This window comes from Enhydra lutris, unplaced genomic scaffold (assembly GCF_002288905.1).
Source record: "Enhydra lutris kenyoni isolate GAN:26980312 unplaced genomic scaffold, ASM228890v2 scaffoldscaffold21, whole genome shotgun sequence".
In the NCBI taxonomy this organism is placed as follows: Eukaryota; Metazoa; Chordata; class Mammalia; order Carnivora; family Mustelidae; genus Enhydra; species Enhydra lutris.
The window spans coordinates 50,406,037-50,425,620 of NW_019154105.1; the positions used below are offsets into that span (position 1 = coordinate 50,406,037).

At 38.0% G+C, this 19,584-nt stretch overlaps 1 protein-coding gene across 3 annotated transcripts in view; it reads left to right on the plus strand.

Moving 5' to 3' along the window:
* The window catches only part of LOC111149050 (PPARG coactivator 1 alpha), a 296,508-nt gene that overhangs the window by 266,721 nt on the left and 10,203 nt on the right, over nucleotides 1-19,584 (plus strand). For all 3 annotated transcript variants that reach the window (XM_022505948.1, XM_022505949.1, XM_022505951.1), the window contains exons 8-10: nucleotides 12,170-13,085; nucleotides 13,627-13,731; nucleotides 13,886-14,006. In XM_022505948.1, coding sequence (XP_022361656.1) covers nucleotides 12,170-13,085; nucleotides 13,627-13,731; nucleotides 13,886-14,006 — 1,142 coding nt within the window. The remainder of the gene's footprint in view (nucleotides 1-12,169; nucleotides 13,086-13,626; nucleotides 13,732-13,885; nucleotides 14,007-19,584) is intronic.

Consider the following 19,584-nt stretch of genomic DNA (forward strand, 5'->3'; position numbering starts at 1 on the left):
ACAGTAACTTAAACAAGATGCTTTCAACCAGAGCTATAGTGGCTGTGTACACAATGGTCATTGTCACTAAGTTTAATTTCACACTTTGAGTTTGCTAAATTACCACCTTGTGAAAGGTCTACTGCATGATTGCATGATTTGGTCAAGCAGTAGAGTAGTTAATTTCATGGTATTTATATATATTTTGTGTGTGTGTGTGTGTCCGTGTGTGTGTGTACATATGCATATACATATACCTACGCAAATGTATATGTATTTTTATATGCATACATACATATATACATATATACTCACTTATAAGCATATACATAACATCATTTCTTAAATTATAATTAGTTATATGGTTATAAGTAACTTTTATATATATATATATCATATGCAGTAGAGGCCTTCTTATCTGACCAATAAGAATGAGTATTTTGGTGGGCTTATCTAAAAAATTGATTAAAGTATACAGTTCTGTCATTTTCTTTTGCTTAAGTCATATAAAGAAACATTCAAATATCAAATTTTTTTTAATATAAGAAACAGAGACCTTTGCCTTGAACTTAAATGTCTTAACTGGCAATTCATTCATCTTTGTGGCACAGACTGTAGTAAGAATGTCTCTTAGATGGTATCCACTGTTCATTTCTTGATTTTTAAAGGAAAAGAATTAGAGATACATGTGTCGTAGTCTGAGTGCAAAATCCTTCTATGATTTTCATATAAATAAATAATAATCATGATTTCCCATGTTTTCCCAGTGTTTCTGATACCATCTGTCTACAACTAATTTGACAGCTCTTCTTTTAGTGACATACCTTTATTGGTTCTTCTTATAGAAACAATTTTTTGTATGCTTCATTCAATGGCATCCTATTTTATTACCTTACATAATTCTAGTTACCACTATAATAGATGTCAACCGGTTTGGGAAATACTACTGTGGCTCACGACAACAACTCAGTTGAAAAGAATGTATTTACTATGAGTGTTTGGAATGTTGTATTAGTCAGTTACTTTGTTTCAGAGAGGATTGAGAAAGCTTCCACTTTATACACCCACACCAAAGCTTCTATTAAAAGTTTTTTTATTATTCTCTTACTATAAATAATTTAAGCTTACTATAAAAATGTCAAAAATATAAAGTAGTGGGAAAATATTTGTAATTTTTTAAAGATTTATTTATTTATTTGAGAGAAAGAAAGAGAGAGAGAGAGAGAGAGAGAGAGAAAGCATAGCAGGGGGAGGGGCAGAGGGAGAGGGAGAGCGAGAGGGAAACAATCTCAAGCGGACTCCCGGCTTAACACGGTGCCTAATGGGGGGGCCTAGATCCCACAACTCTGAGATCAGGACCTGAGCAAAAATCAAGACCTGTGCTTGAGCACAGGATTGTGCTCAACTGATTGAGCTAACCGAGGCACGCATATTCACAATTCTAAGATGCAAAGTTACCAATGCATTTTTTCCTATGGATAATCAGGTACATTGTATTTCTACTATAATCATTTTGTGTATATAATTTTGCATCCTGATTTTTCAGTTAACATTTTAATGAGAAATTTTTATATTATCACAGATCCTTTATTATCAAGCTTTTAGTGTGTCATAATAACATTAGTTTCAGTAGGTACATCAAAATTTATTTAATCATACTCCTCTTATAAATTTAGGCTGTTTTAAAGTGTTACCATTTTGAAATAGCACTGCATTAGAAATGTTTGCTCATAATTTTTTTACTGAAGTGTAGTGGACAATGTTAAATTAGTTTCTGGTATACAAATAGTAATTCAGCCTTTCTATATATTATGTAGTGTTCCCCATGATAAATGTACTTACCATCTGTCACCATACAAGTTTATTAAAATATTATTGATTAATTCCCAATGCTGTACTTTTCATCCCCATGATATATTTATAACTGGAAGTTTGTACCTCTTAATCCCCTTTACCTGTTTTGCCCATTCCCCATCCCCCTGCCCTCTGGCAATTACCAGTTTGTCCTCTAAATTTATGAGTCTGTTTTTTATTTGTTTATTTGCTTTGTTTTGTTTTGTTTTTTAGATTTCACATAGAAGTGAAATCATATGGGATTTGTCTTTCACTTAGCATAAGACTCTCTAGATCCATTTATGCTTTCACAAACAACAAGATTTTATTCTTTTTTATGACTGAATAATATTCCATTATATATGTATATTATATCTTCTTTACTCATCTATTGCTTTTCTATCTTGGTTTTTATAAATAATGCTGCAGTAAACTAGGGGTGCCTGTATCTCTTTTAACTAGTGTTTTCGTTTTTGTTGAGTAAATACCCGACAGAGGAATTACTGGATTATATGGTATTTCTATTTTTAATTTTTTTCAGGAATCTCCATATTGTTTTCCAGAGTGACTACACTGATTTACATGTCCACTAGCAGCCACATGGTTTCCTTTTTTCCCCACATTCTCATCAACACTTGTTGTTTCTTGTATTTTTGATAATAGTCATTCTGACAGGTATGAGGTGACATCTCCTTGTGGTTTTAATATCCCTTTTCCTGATGATTTAGTGATGCTGAGCATCTTTTCATGTGTCTGTTGGCTATCTGTATCTATTTGGAAAAATATCTATTCAGGTCCTCTGACCATTTTAATCAGATATTTGTGGGTTTTTTGATTGTTTGTTTCATTGTTGTTATTGTTATTATTGTTCTGTTCATAAATTTATCTTATTTTCTCAAGATAAATTCTTAGTAGTTTTTAATAGTGAATATAAAGATAAAATATCTTGGGGTCTTCTGGTATATGTTGCTTTCCAAAGTAGTGCTTTCATTTGTAGCCCTATTAGCATTACATGCCTATACTTGCTTTATTACATCCTTCCTAACATTGGATATCTTTGTTTTTGAAATGTTATATATATGAAATATCATTTTAATTGAATTGCTTCCATTAGCAAGGTTATGGTGTTACAAAAAAAGCACTCCTATTTTCTTTTTGTAAAGGTTTTAACATTTTTCTTCTTGATAGATACCTAATTTTAGATAATTTAGTAATGATTCTTAAAGTTTAGGAGCCTACACTATTGAAAGACAAGTAGAGATATATAGCACATACATTTTTTACATATTTAGAATCCTTGAAAATACATACAGTGGATTTATTTCTGTCAGTGAGCCAGAATTTATCTGACTGGTTTAAATCCTTTCCTCTTGGGGCTTTGAAAGATTATTGGATACAATAGAAATCAATTTACCAACATGTTTTTAATACCTGCTCTTTACTTGCAATAGGATAGGTCTTAGTGGATGTACAGCAAATGGAAGACCTAGAGACTGATCCGTGTAAAATATGAAGCATTGTCCTTGGCCTACTAAGTAAATGTTCTTGTGTTTAAGATGTGGGATTATAGTCTATTGAGGAAATAACACACATTGCACACATAGCATGAAGGCAAAATATTATTTATTACCTATAATGTTTTGTTACCTTCTAAGAAAGATGCGCCCGGGGGTGTTTTCTAGTTTATTGAGTGTGGTGGCTTTAAGTGTGAAGATGCAAATTAGAGAAACTGAGGTAGGGCCAAATTACCTTTACAAAGTAGAAAGAGTTTAGAGCTCTAGGAAAACAAGGGGCTGAGGAGGAACCTGGAGCATGCTGAAGGCGGCTGGGAAGAGAAATTTGGAACTTGACTGGAGGGTGGTGTAAAGAAGAGGTTTTTGGATAGAGTTATTGTGTATTTGAAATGCAATGCAGTATGTAATGGTTGTGATCTCCATCTCCTCAAACAATCTTTAGTATCATTTCTTGCATGGTAGAGATTACAGGATGTGACAAACACTGATTGCACCTGAGGAGAATCACCAAAGGGAGAAAAGAAGTTATTAAGGGGAATTCTGTAACTTTGCTTCAAGTGAAATACAATGATTGCACAGAAGATTGAAAAGAATTATAAAGATGGTTCAAGGACCGAAAGAAGCATTGAGGTGATATCATTAGTGAAGGACCCAGGTGATCCATGGAAAGGAGTGTAGAGGGAACTATGCTCTCCATGGGCTAAACTGACATGGGGAGCCTTAGGGAGAAAACTATTTGTATCAGATTTGAACTGCACAGATGGAAAGGGGAGAAGTTATTGATGGAGCAGAAGCAAGAAGGCAGGAAATCAAAGCGATGTTTGAGTAACACTGTACTTGGCAATGGGCAGTGAAATCAGTAAGGAACTATAAGATAGAGCATTTAGTTTTCCACCTTCATCTTTTAATTGCTAAAATGCTTTTCTCTCTCCTTAATCTTTTCTGGGTCTTAGTTTCCGTAATGTTAAAGTCATATTTATAATCCCCAAATCAAATTACTGTCTGACTCCCAGGACTAAAGCATAGGTTGAAAAATAAAATTGCCAGGATTCAACCATTTTTGACATCCAAAAATGGCAATTACATGTGCATTCAACCAGAATTTAAAAACTTTGTAAGCAGCGTAGCTCCAAATGAGAGTAGTCTACTATGATTTTCTAAAAGCAGACAGTATGGCTTAGTGAGGTTGTTCAAAACCTTGGCTCTATCATTGGACATACCCAAGTTCAGGTTCAGGTTCTGGATCTACCTTCTAGCAAGGTGGCCTTTGGTCATTTTAATTAACTTTTGCAAGGCTCAGGATCCTAATGAGCCAAATGAAGATAATAACAGTACCTGTGTCTCAATGAGTTACTCTGAGGATAGCGATAAAACATGAAAAAGGCTTCCTCCAGTGCCAGCATATAGAAGTATTCAATAAATATGATATATTTAATTACGAATTCTGCATTAACTTTATTTGCTGAAGTGATTGTACCTTGTTGCTCCTCTTTTCAACTTTTGATTATCTTCACCTGTTCCCTTACATTGACACTAATGTTGTTTTTAATTTGGCAAGCTCATATATGAAGTTATATATTTTCTTTGTGACAAAAATTCCTCTAATTCCCCCATAAAGCTGAACATACACTGTTTGGGTATGTGGGTATGGAATTTACCAAATCGAGGTAGAAAAATCTGCTTTTTGATACTCTCTCAACAACAGCTCCTTTAAATTATTACACATTCTGAGGTTAGGCATTCCCCAGTAAGCATGACCTATATGTTATCTTTTCCATTCCTTGGGCCATTTCATTGTTGAGGAAAAAGCTATATGTTGACATCAGCTCTGTGGTGGACCCTGGGTTCAAAGCATGTCTGTCCAACTAGAGATGATGTCTCTTTCCTGAAGCCTGAATTTTGAAGATAGTAGTCAACATCTGTTATATTAAATAGGTTTCATTTCACTTGCCAAGTGTCATTGGTTGGTATTGGCTGTGAGGAGCATTGTGTTGAGGAAGATTCCAAGGCCAAATCTATACTCGGTGAAAATGACATGATCAATTAATGATGTCTGTCATGGGTGCAACCAGGGGGTGGACAGGGTGGAAACAATCATGTTCTTGATTCGTTGATCCTTGGTCTACAGTCTTAATCCATGTGGTTCCGGCCAAGGAAATGGATCAAGCTGTTGCCCAGGACCTTCTGGTGTCTTCCTTTTCTTTACTCTCACAAATTTTAGTGAAATTTTCCAAACATTTAAGTACAAGTGTAAAGAGTCAACAATATTCCAAGATCTCCAGCATAATCCCTCTGCCCCATCTGCAGAGTCTTTGGGAAACAGGAGGGATGAGACAGGAAGTTTGCTTTATTAGGTATTGCCAGCTGGTCTGACTTTGTGATTGTCCTAAACTAGCTCATTTTGGCTGATAAAAAAAAACCCTTCTTTTTTACAGGTGTAAAAACTAATTTGATTTCAAAATAGCTGTTAGTAGAACAAGATGAGAGGAGAGAATGCTCTTTTGGCAGAAGGCATTTAAATCTATTGCATATGGAGATTTTCAGAGTGCTAGACTTTTTTTGTTTCTGAAATGGAAATGGCAAAGCAATGTCAGCTCAACTAGATGATGGTTTTAGCCAGCAGACAGACAAGAAGAAAATTGGTTAGGGACCAAAGTGGTTGACCCAAAATTTCACATATGTGTATATGTATGTGTACATGTACATGTAAATTATTTTTAAATTTCTTACTGTAAAAGTGATAGAAAGCAGCATAGCTATTTTATAACTAATTAGAGAAATGAGAAGAACTAAATAATCAACAGTTTCATCACTCTAACACACTAGGTCTGAGTGATGTTGTCTTCGTTGGTATTTTCCTCATGGTTTTGATGAAGATGAACGATTGGGTGCCATTTGTTTTTCATTTTATGTTTTGCCTAGGTTTAAATTGGCAATCATTCAAACTACACTTTGGTGGATTTGTGCCTAAGAACCCACTCATTAACCAATCAATTTATGATTTCTTTTATGTAGACTTTTATATTATTATCCTTTTTGGACTTCCCATTTAAAGATTCATTTTGCTGGACAGAATATTGACAGACAGCATACATTTGCTGTACCCTTTTGGTAATATGTGTCTTTTGTATGTGGCTTATCTTTGGGGAAATAAAGCAAAACAAAATATGAGCACTAGTTGGCAGTTTTAAAAGGAAAATCCTAGCATGAGAGAACTGGAAAGTGATTTTGACAGGTCATATAATCCATTCTTGAGCCCGAAGAATCTGAGAAAGGGAGACCCTACAAATTTTCTTTACAGCCCATTTCAATGTTTGGCAACTGTTACTGTCAGGGATTTCTTCCATGTTTCAACTATATCCTTCATTTTCTCTTTTTGATCTCTTTTCTTGACCCAACATCTGAAAATATCCCTTTTTTTCCTGAGTTACCTTTTCAGGAAATAATAGCATCCAAATTTCTCATAAGCCAAGGATAACAAAGTACTTTCCTCTCCCACATCAACTTGGTGGGGAGGGTTGGTGATAGCTGCCTGGCAGGACAGGTTTCCCCTCCCCCCAACCCTGATCCCCACTTCTGCTCCAGCAATGTGGGAAAGCTCATGGGCACCAATTAATATCTTCCATGAGTAAGATATTAAGATATTAAGAATGCTCTGATGCTTTTCTGTAAGGTCAGTTTGTTCCCTAGGAATCAGGGGTGTTACAGGACATACTAAAAAAGGAGTAAAGGCAGGGACACCTGTGGTCAGAGCAGCCTGGGGTGATAGCCACCAGAGTCCTGAGCAGGGTGTGAGAAGTTCCTTCCTGGAAGGGTTAACACTTCAGTGGCTGGCTTCTCTGGACCTCCAGGAAGTCCTGGGGAAGTTGGGGGCCGGGGAGAGCATGGGAGGAGCTTCTATAACAAAATATTCTCACTAGCAGAGCAGTAAGGGTTCATACTTAGTATCAGGCCTTCCTGTGAACTCTTGACACCCACTCCAAGTTCTTGAAGCATAAAATAGAAGAGTAGGATAAACCACATGCATCTCTGCCCAGTCCTTCTTTTTTGGTAAGTTTTTAAGTGAATTAAAAACTCATGAATTTTGGAACACTGAAAAGAAATAAAATAAAATAAAATGAAAAAAAAAACCACAAAACTCATCTTCTCATTGGTTTTCCTTAAGAAATATTTCAATTGACATGAGACCTAAGAAAAATCCCATTGTCAAAGAAACTCTAAAGCAAATCACAGAGCAGTAGATTCTATAAAATATTATAAACTATTAAAAAAAACCTGCTGAAGTCATTGGTTGGATTGTGGGACACACACACACACACACACACACACACACACACACACACATCCCAGAGGAGTCATCATTTATCAGAGTCATTCAATTAAACAAACAAACCCAAAAGAGAATTCCTCAAAGAAAATCATTTTATGGTACCTAATGAAAAACAAAACAAAAGTGGTCTCTGACTTTTTTTTTTTTTTTTTTAAATAAAAGGGCTGTTGACAAAGATGACTGTGGAGTGTGTAGCACTTCTCCCCGATTTGCTGTGTGGAAGTGCGTAAGTGTGAGTGATGCGGAGGTACTTGTTTATTATAGAACACATTTCAATGCAGTAATCATAAATATTGCTAAGGTTGTGCTCTGTTGAAATATGACCTACATACTCTTGATTGTTTGTGTTACGTGATTTGTCTGACACCCATTACATTCTGGGTAATAGCAGCCATTTGTTGCTCTGCACAGCAGGCTCTTTTGACAAAAGAAAATAGGCAGTAATAAAAAAGCTATAGTCTGAATTACATTCTGCACAGCGCTGCACTGCTGAGAGTTTGTGCAAGTGTGTTAACAATGCTCTGAACTGCCTCTTGTCAGCCTTCAGCCTGAAATGGCCATCTGTCCTCACATAAATCTGTCAAAACCTGCTAAGTTCAAGAGAGAGCATGGAATATACCTTGTACTGTCAACACCGAAATGTACACATTCCCCAGAAAATCAACACACAGGAAATAATCCAGGGGTTATGGGAAGCATTAGCACTGTTGATTTAAGCTTGTGGGGTGAAATTGAGAGTCTGTCCATTAGAGGGACGACGAGCAAAGGTAGTAGCGTGAAGGAATTGAATATTGACTGGCCTGTGAACGTGGGGGACTGAGCCCTGCCTGGGCGACATGGGAGAGACTCAGGTAGCTCAGGTGCAGCAAGGGGTCTCTGTCCCATCAGTGGCTGTTAAAAGTTTGACACTATGTTTAAAAGAAATAAAAAAGAAGAAGAACCAGTGCTTCTTACACTTTTGTTTTGCTTTTGCTTCGTTTTGCTTTGGGTCTCCACTCTATCTGGAAATAGATTTTCAATTAAGCACTGGTGGTTCCATCCTTCAGATTTCTCAGTCTTGCTTGGAGGTATTCTCTGAATAAACTTCAGTAAACAGTAAAAAGTTTAGGGAATTATCTGAATTGTTTTCCCCTTACCCACCTACTCACTAATCCTAAAATAGCTTCAATCCATTAGACAACTATTATTATTATTATTATTATTATTATTATTATTATTTTAACAAGGAGTGCCAACAGAAATTTACAGCCCTGCTATTTTCATGTGTAGGGTGTATTTGGTTATCTCCGTGTTTCTGTAAATTTAAAGCACATGTGTAAAAACATGCACTTACTTCAAGTTTTGAAGATTTGCCCATCTGCTAAAAAGGACCATGAAGTCCCTGATGTACCTACCAGCATCTGGTGTATTACCTAGCACATAGTAAGTGTTCAGTGAATGTCTGTTCCCGTTGCTACAGGCTGCCTAAGATGTTAGGAAGGTAAAAGGCTTGGCTTTTGACTCAAAAAAACCAAAACAAACAAAAAAAACCCCAAAACAAACAAAAAAACCCCACAACTGCAATCAGGGTGTCACCACTCCCAAGAGCAACTTAAGAATCAGTTATTTAAGCGATAATGAGCTTAGGTACTAGGACAAGGGTTTCAAATGTTCAAGACTAAAAAGAATTTCTATATTTAAAATCCCTAGATAGCTGAGCTATTTTTAGAACTAGTCTCTCTTTAATAGTGGCCTAATTTGGTGTTTCTGAAGTTTAGGATTTCTTTTTATACGTCTAGAATGTCAGTCAAAATACACGTACCTGAGAACAAGGCAATGTGAGGCATGGACACGACAGGACAGAGGCTCTCCGTATGTGGTCCATGAACCACATCATTAAAATATTTGACCAGCTTCACAAGTTATTCTTGGGTCACTGAAATATAAGACCCATCAATAAAGGAGAATCTAGAAAACATTTTTTTAAAGATTTTATTTATTTATTTGACAGAGAGAGAGAGCATGCACAAGCAGGGGGAGCAGCAGAGGGAGAGGAAGAAGAAGGCTCCCCCCTGAGTAGGAAGCCCAGTGCAGGGCTGGATCCCAGGATCCCAGGACCATGACCTGAGCCAGAGGCAGCCGCTTAACTGACTGAGCCACTCAGGTGCTCCCAGGGAAAAAATAAATAAATAGGCGAGTAAGAATTTTTGCAAAAATAAGCCCAGGCAACATTTCCACTAAGAGCATATCATCTATTTGGAGAGACAGGATAAAACATACATTCAAAAAGAGATGAACAAGAATATATAGCACTATCCGATAAGTGTCTAATGAGTGATCCTGGCAGTAAATTATTAGGAAAGTAAAAGCTACCCTAGTTTGGGAACCATAAAAAGATTTATGAAATTGAATTTTGGAATGTCGAATGTCGTTTCTCCATTCAAGGGCTATGCCATTTGGAATATTTGACTGTTACTTTTTCAGCAAAGAGAGATTATTCATCATTATTTCTTTGAGCATCTTAGCCTCTTATGAGAAATATCTGAGAATTTGTCATTTGTTTGAGGGGGGCATTAATAGCTTTAAATTTGTCTTAATGGCAATTGAAGGTAAAATGCAGTCGAAATCAGTGTTATAACAGGGCAGCGCAAAAGGTAAAGAAAACAAGGGAAAAAGAGAGAGAAAGGAGAAAGACTGATTATGTAGGAATTTCTTAGATGGAGGAAAAGACATACTTGTCCGTGAAAGAGGGAACAAAAGGAGAGTGGGCCTCAGTGACACAGATGTTTCATTTAGTAATATGTCACCTCTCGGTTATCTTCCAGCAAAGAGTGGCTGCTAACTCGAGGAAGCTTTGCTGGGACCCTGAGTGTCCCTTCTCTTTGTGTTTGTATTCCCTGTCTTACTGAGCTTTTCTGGGATGGAGTTCCAAAGTTAAATTACTTTGCATTCTTATAGCTTTGCTCTCCTCATTTAAGAAGCATTAGCTATGCATAATAAAAATTGCCAAATATTAGTGTAAAATATTTTATTATAGAGGAAATATTAAAATTAGTTTCTTCCATCTCTTTACTGTAAAGCGGGAGAAAGAGGCAGTATCTTCCTGTTCATACCAAAATTTCAAGTGGCTTTCTGTGACCTACTTGATTATGTGTGTGTGTGTGTGTGTGTGTGTGTGTGTGTGTGAGTGCGTATACATACATACATACATATATATATATATTTTTTTTTTTCCTTTCTCCAACAAGGTTAGATTTCTCTGTCATTTCCTTGAAATGTGCAATTGCCTTAAGTCTAACCCCAGGCTTGTTAGCAGACTTGAAGTTCTTTTCTGCTGAATAGCCTTCACCCATCCTCCTAAATAGAAAATGTGTTGTAAACTCAAATATTCCCCTGTAAGCATAATGTCATTTGAACTCTAGCCTGCCCTTCTTCAAGTTGGACTCTAGAGCCATTTCCCGATTATCCTCCCTCCATGTAAAGGGACATGTAGAACTTTCTCAGGGGTAAAACATAGAGGAGGCAACTGTAATTCACAGACTCTCCCACGACGGCATCTGATGGAATTTTCTTGCTCTTCCCTAGAAAAGGACGAAAGGCACCCACTGACGGGGTTTCTCTTGTCTCCCTTTATTTTTTTTCCTACTTTTTTTAATTAGTTGGTTGCTGAAGTTTGGATCTGTTTCAATCCTTCAGCCTCATCGCCCACCCCAACGTTGTGCTCTAAATAAAATGGTCCGCTGGCACTGCAGTATTTAGTGTTTCTGTTCATTTAGGTTTCTGTTGCAGAACCATATTTTAGACAGAATGTATTAGTTATGCTTACAAGAAAGTATTATACTTACATTAGCCATGGTTTACTAAGTTAATGAACTGTGGAGACAAAGAATCATTGCCGTCAAGTTGCAGAGTCGTCTGGTTCCCTGCCTTGGTCTGTTGTGTTTTTCTGAACTTTAAGATTGTCTCTGTCACTCTGACCCTGCCCCACATTTGCGGTCATCCCGTATTTTTTTTTCTTTTTTCTTTTTTTTTAAGTTGCCTAGTTCTTCGGCTTTTTGATTGGAGAACAATTTCTGATCCACTCGTATGCTCCACAGCTTTCTTTGAGGACGAATGCTACCAAAGCTACTCTGTGATTCCCCAGGGCCACACTGTTAATTCTCCACAAGGCAGACAGACAATGCCCTTGGAAATGTGAGCTTTGGTAATGCCGGGTGCGTGGAGGCCTGCAGTGAGGCGTTAATGTTTTCTTGGAAGCAAGATCTGTTAGCATGGGCGTTTAAAATACAAAACATCATGGATTTCACTGATGCCTGGCAGTCGTGAGATCCATCTTTTCTTGGTGGCAGAGGCTGAGGGGGAGAGAGGCACTGTTTCAGGTCTTGACATGAATTTCGTTTTCTTCTTTGTCACCATTGTCTGAAATCCCCCAGAAGTTAGGGCAACGTAGTCTGCAATTTAACAGCATTATCTCTGTCTCTTGTCTCTCCCCCGCCCCTTCTTGTTGTTGTTTATTTTCCCTTTTTACCTTCAGGCCTAACTCCACCCACAACTCCTCCTCATAAAGCCAACCAAGATAATCCTTTCAGGACTTCTCCAAAGCTGAAGTCCTCCTGCAAGACGGTGGTACCTCCGCCCTTGAAGAAGCCTCGGAACAGTGAGCCTTCTGGCGCCCAAGGCAATAACTCCACCAAGAAAGGGCCGGAGCAGTCTGAGTTGTACGCACAGCTCAGCAAGACCTCCGTGCTCACCAGTGGACACGAGGAAAGGAAGGCCAAGCGGCCCAGTCTACGGCTGTTTGGTGACCATGACTATTGTCAGTCAATTAATTCCAAAACGGAAATACTCATTAATATATCACAGGAGCTCCAAGACTCTAGACCACTAGGATATAAAGATGCCTCCTCCGACTGGCAGGGGCAGGTCTGTTCTTCCACGGATTCAGACCAGGGCTTCCTGACAGAGACTTCGGAGGCGGGCAAGCAGGTCTCTCCTTGCAGCACCAGAAAACAGCTCCAAGACCAGGAAATCCGAGCCGAGCTGAACAAGCACTTCGGTCATCCCAGTCAAGCTGTTTTTGACGATGAAGCAGACAAGACCAGTGAACTGAGGGACAGTGATTTCAGTAATGAACAATTCTCCAAACTACCTATGTTTATAAATTCAGGACTAGCCATGGATGGCCTGTTTGATGACAGCGAAGATGAAAGTGATAAACTGAACTACCCTTGGGATGGCACGCAATCCTATTCATTGTTCGATGTGTCGCCTTCTTGCTCTTCTTTTAACTCTCCATGTAGAGATTCCGTGTCACCACCCAAATCCTTATTTGCTCAAAGACCCCAAAGGATGCGCTCTCGTTCAAGGTCCTTTTCTCGACACAGGTCGTGCTCCCGATCACCATATTCCAGGTCAAGATCAAGGTCCCCAGGCAGTAGATCCTCTTCAAGGTAAACCTTGCCAATGCCAACCCAAAGTGTGAGGTCCAAAAAAAGCTTTCAAAACCCACAGACAGCCCCAGCCCCTCCTGCCTGGCGATTCCCAACACCTCCGGAGCTAACCAGGTTGTTGTTATACAGATATGCCTCCTCATCTTCTCTGAAATCTGGCAGCCTTCAGCACAGTGCCTTGAGCTAGTCGCATCACAGAGAGCAATTTGTAAGAAACTTGCTCATCTTTTTCCATTACCTGGAAATGGTAATGTGCCCTGTGCCAGGATAGTTGAGATCCATGCGAGATAAAGCTGACAGTGTACCAGACTGGTGCCCAGCATTAACATCAGTAAGAGAGCCTGGGAGAGAATACATCACTTCCAGACCTCTAAGCTGACTAGATGATCACAAACTGTCACCGGGAAATCTCACCAGTAGCTAGGAAGAAAAAGAGACGCTTTATGTCCTACGGTGTTTCCCGGGCATGCTCAGTTGGGCTGATAAAGCAGGGTTAAGTGGCAGTTGCAAATGCCCTTTCTGTTTCTCCTCTCGCTCGCAGATCTTGCTACTACTTTGAGTCGAGCCACTGCAGACACCGCGCACACCGAAATTCTCCTCTGTGCGCAAGATCACGTTCCAGGTCGCCCTACAGCCGTAGGCCCAGGTAAGGACGCGGGTCATTTACCTTCCGTTCCTCCTGTTCCCCCTCCTCTAGATGACACGAGCTAGCTCACTCCCTGCCCCCTCCCCAGTTCCTGATTCATTGTGCCCCGTGTAAACGGAGGCGGTTGATTTAATGATGAAGTTGTGTTTCTCAGGTATGACAGCTACGAGGAATATCAGCACGAAAGGCTGAAGAGGGAAGAATACCGCAAAGAGTATGAGAAGCGGGAATCTGAGAGGGCCAAACAAAGGGAGAGGCAGAGGCAGAAGGCAATTGTAAGCAGCTTGGAGCTCACTTTTGCTTTAAAAGAGGGTTTCTTTTCCTTCCTTTCTTCTTTCTCTCTTTCTCTCTCTCTCTTTTTTCCTCCCTCCCTCCCTCCCTTTCCTTTTCTTTCGTTTTCTTTTCTCTTCTTTTCTTTCTTCCTTTGTTATAGATTAGAAAATAAACTGAAGCTAAGGCTTTGTTAGAATATGCAATATTCCGCAGCCTTTTGACTTTAAAACATCAGAGGGTCCCCAAGCTCTCCTGACATAGATGATGGGGAAGCAAAATGTTAAATGAATGTATGTTCTTATTCATACTTCATATTTCTCATTCATCTGGAAACCCATGACTGTTTTCCAAAACGGAGGGAGCAGGGACTGTTTTTGGTCAAATACTGGTTCCATCCGGTCAGACGACGAGTGTTTCAGACTGTTCTCTGCTGCATTTTTGTCGGAGTGGGAAATGAGGCCATATCTGTGTTTGGTTTCAGTTTTTGTCTCTTGGGCAGATGTTAGAATTGGATTGTCCATGGAGGGACTGGGTTCAAGCTGGATTTGAAGGAGCCAGGGGAGGAGGAGGGGCTAAATGTCATCATTTTGGACTTGTGCTGGGTCAGCATCTCACTGAGTAGTTGATACATCCGCATTTCTCATGAACTGCTTTTCAATAACCCCTTCCATATTTTGGGACTACTTAATGTCAGGGTACCGTGTTTCCTTGACATACAGACATTACTGGTTCTTTGGTCTAAAGTTCCAGGTTATGTTGAACTTGTTTGTTCTCTGCAGGTCAGTAGTTTTTCAGCACCCGCTCACAAACTGGTAGTCTTTACCCCACCTCCCTCCTATTGCTTATCAACCCAGAACTCCCATGGCAGTTCTTCTTGTCAGTCCACTTGTCAGTCTTGTCCATGGTAGACATTCCTAATCAATTGTGGAATTCTTCCCACTGAGCCCTCAGGGAAGCTTTAGGTCTCTCCCAACTCAGTGCTTCAGGGAGCCCTAAGTAATCAATCAGAAGTGGCACCATTTTGTTTACTTCAGCTGCCTATCTCTGCTAGTTCCTAAGAGTCATTTCAGTTAGATCAGCTTTTCACCTATCTTGCATAGAAAGTAACCAACATTTAGGGAAATGACTGCTCACTGTAAGGGTTAGATTTATATAGTGCCTCTAAGAAAACCTCCTACCATCCACAAAATCTTGAAAAACCTACATAAAAGAACTGACTAATGGAGTCAAAATCAAGCAGTAGCTGACAGTTATCAACCAGAGGGAAAAGGTGAACTGAGAGGCTTGTTGGTTGCAGGTTCTCAAGGAGAAGAAGGGAGAAGTGATTGAATACTTAGGCTAAAGGTCAAGGGTGTTTGTTGTCCTTTAATGTTGAATCTACCTAAGGCTGAATCAAAAGTCCTGTGCAAATTACAACACTTTTGCTCATTTTTCTCAACTTTCAAATGAGCTGTGATATTAAGAGCTGCCAGAGTGTCATTAGTTAACACTTAAGAAGACTAATGAAAATTAAAAATTCAATTTTTCTAATTTTGCTATATTTAATTAATAGCCTGTTCAATAATTATAATAACTCACATTTATATAATGCCATATAGTTTACAAAGCCTTTTAATATGGCATATTAGAGTTAATCTTTACAAAAGAGAATCATGTTGAGCAAGCATGTAGGAAAATAGTTATTTCAGTGTTTGCACATTCATATTTTATAAAATCCTTCATGTTTCTTCCCCAAAGTATCACATTGAGGAGAGAGATTAATAATTTCATCATGTATTAGCTCATTTGGGCAAAATACACCACTATATCCAAAGTTGTGGATAAATAAAGCAATACAGCATGTGCTTCTTTTCTTTCTTCTAAAGATAAGTCAGTGCCAGATAATCAACAAAAGTGCATAAAAGGAGGGAGGGGTCTTTCATTAGTTGGCTCTTTCCAAAACATCAGATAATGTGATTGGTCTACATTCCATAATTGATAGCTTCATCAAATGCAACCTTGAGGTCACCCTTATAGTACAAATGTCAAGTTGGCTTAAATTAAGTTATTAAAAATTAAGCATTTGTCAGAATTTTCACTTTGAGGGTTTTTTTTTTTTAATTTTTGTTTTGGAAAAGAAGATTAAAATAACAACACCACCCCCAAAAGTAGGACATAGAGATTATTTACTTTACCAACACAGTGCACTATAGTTAATAAGAGCTTAATATAAAGATTTGGGATTTACTCTTAAACTAATCCCCTCTTGGACAATGATATGCTATTTCTGCTTAACATGAGTGAAAACTCATGATCCTTTATGTGACAAACATTTGCTAGGTGCTTGGGACATAAAATTAGGTAGGACCTGGTCCACGTATCCAGAGAGGTTCAAGGTCCTCTCGTGGCAAATGGGGGAACACCTAGACCTGAGAGTGACAGAGAGCATCTGTAGAGAGGGTGAGATTATTCTGAAATCAAAAGAGAAGGAGGGGAAAGGTTTTCTACACCTGTGCTGTGCAATATGGTGGCTTCTGGGCACACAACAAATGCAGCTAGTTGTGAATTAAGATGCACTAATAAATGTGATTGGATTTCAAAGACTAAGTTCAAAAGAAAAGTGTAAAATTCCTCATTAATACTTTTTAAATCAATGACATTGAAACAATAATATTTTGGATATATTGAGCTAAATAAAATACAATTTTAAAATTAAATTTTCTGTTTCTTTTTACTTTTTAAAATGTGCCTCCTAGAAAATTTAAAATTGTATATGCTGCATTATATTTTTATTGAACATTGCTATTCTCGGCAGAAGCTAGAGCTCACACTAAGTCCCTGGCCAAGAGCAAGGTATATTGGGAAACTGCTAGTCATTTAACCAGAATACTGGGGCACAGGAGCAATAGGAAATGAGTCTTAGGGATCTGGATTTCATGACCGTAGGAAGCCAGATCCTTAAAGTGACTTAAAAGTCATGATAAAGATTGTAAAGTCTATCTTAAAGGCATAGTGGAATTACTTAATGAGTTTACCCATGGAAAGATTTTCTGATCAATTTCCTTCCTCAAGATGATCTGCTTTCTTGTGCCACAGTGCATTTGCAAAATGCATGTTTATGGACTTGGGTGCAGAGATACATGCAATGGGTTTTGACTCATTTGATTGGTTTAGCTTGAGATGTCATTCACAAAACAGCTAAAGGAAATAGGACAGTCTTCCCAAGCTGGTTGGGTAGGTGATTTCCCTTCATATTTTTGGGACACCCTTGAATTACTGAACAAGTAGCAAATTATGTTTGGAATATCTAGGGTATGGTGCTGGTTATCTATTAATTCAGATCAGTCATATAATGAAAGGACAAGCAAAGGAGAAGCTCAAAAAGGAAATGAAAAACAATGTTAAAATCATCTAATAATTGATATTTTATAAAATTAGTCTTTGCTACCTTTGTCTTGTGGTATATATTTCTGTCATTTTGTGTTCCATGGGGAGATGATTTAGGAAGTCTTTATACTTTTTCATTGCTTATGCATCTAAAAGTCTTTATCCAGACCAGTCTGACTACAGCAAATCTGAGAGTTAAGAAAAGGTTGATAATTAGTAGTTACTGACATAGAATCCTATATTGTGTTTGACCATTGCCATTGTTTTGGTTGCTCCTTTCCTCCATTTTCCACCAAAATCTTTTCTCAAGAACCACTTCACCCTCTACCTTCCTTAGCCTCCTAGGCTTACAGTCATTCAGGTTAATCAGAACTCTGCAAGCCAGAGTTTGGTACTTAATGTCTAAACTGTCACTGCTCTCATTTCTTGTGGAGTTCTAAGTCCAGCTCCATTTGCAGTCGGTACACTTTCCTGCCAGAAAACATGATAATGGGATGTTAATTTAAAGGGCAAATCTACACATTAGGATATGGCTCAGTGCTCGAAACCCAAACCAAGTGTGTCTGGGCAATGACAGTACCACTTCATTTCACTCTTCCCTTCATCAGTCTGCAGCCCAGGAGCCAGGAACAGCGCTTCATCATGGATAATTATCAGCTCCTTCCAAATGAAAAAAAAAAATGTAATTTTTCATAGTTGTTATTTTTGGAGAAAATAGTTCTCTATCCAAACCTCTTTCAAGAGATACTTCCTGTGGATTAGAATATATGTTCTATAATTAATTGAAGCTCACTATTTTGAAATTATCAATTTTACTGGAAGTTGTCCCAAAGTTTCTGTCTTTTCAGTGTGTTTCCTTGCACTTAGCCCTAGTAGACTAGCCTGGATTTATTCACATTGATCCAACCTTAGACTCTAAGGAAGAGTATCCTTGGGTCGTACTTGGAGGCAAGTACCTTTGGAAAACTGATGCTGTCATTTTGTTTCTCCCCTAATAGTGTCCCCTAGTATTAGACACTTACTGAATGCCTACAGAATTAGATAGTGTAATCAATACTAAGAGAAAGAGAGAAAAAAAAAAACACATTTTTTTTTTGACATTTTGTCAAGGTTTTGGTTTTCCTTTCTGTCCATACTTGCCTTTTCACAACCATCTCCCCCTCTCACTTTATCTTTTAGATGGAGGACCTCACTATACCATTCAGCTTTAAATGACATAGATTTTCTCCATTTATCCCACATATAGTATTTGGGATTTCTTTGGAATTTCTGAGGAAGTTGGGTTGGTAGCTAATCTGGAAATGAATATAAATCTTTCATGGCTGAAGCTGACATGCAGTTTCCTTAGTATACGAGAAAGAATTTTTACATTATCCTGAGTTGGAAATGTAGAATAAAAGCTCTGAGAACCAAAATCTAAATTAGCAGGCTGTTCCTTGTTGTTTCCTAGCATTGCGGAGCATTTTAGTGAGATCACCCTTACAGAAGCATCAAGCACACTACTTGGCATATATTAGAATTCAATAAATGTTAATCTCCCTATGAAATTCCCTTTCTCTTAGTCAAATCCCTTTTACCAAGACTAGCTTATTAGTTGATGAGAAACAGCCATTGTATGTTTTCCCCAGCTAACTGGGAGGCTCTGTTCTCTTTTCGATAAAGATTTTGATAATGCAAAGTCAGTTAATTTCAGTTCATATTTTTCTTTATTTATCTCTCTGTATTTTGATGTAATGCTGATTTACTATACCTGTTAATGCAATAAAAATCTTCGATTTTGTTATCCACCCCATCAGCAAACTAGCTTTTGTGAAAATTGAAGCTAAAAGATATTTGATGAATGTTCCATCCTCCTCAATAGTGAAAACTGGTCTGAAAATCATTTTTCAAGGAGCTTTTTCCAAAGGTTTAGAGTTCCTCCAAGCCTTTAAGAAGTTGAAAATGTTATTAAGCATTTTGATTTCTTTTCCTTTCATCTCCTGTTTAGAAATTAATGTCTTGAAAAATTGGCTGCAAATGTTAAGGTTTTTTTAAAGATATGGAATCTATTCATCTGTCTAATAAAACCGCAACATGTTAAAAAAAATCGGTTCTTTGCTAGACATTTTGGCCAATCTTTGAAAGATTTTTGTCTTTGCTTTTAGACCTTCAGATGCCTTTTAGTTTCATTTTTAGCACTAGGAAAACCAAGCACTCTAATCATTTTCTAAAATG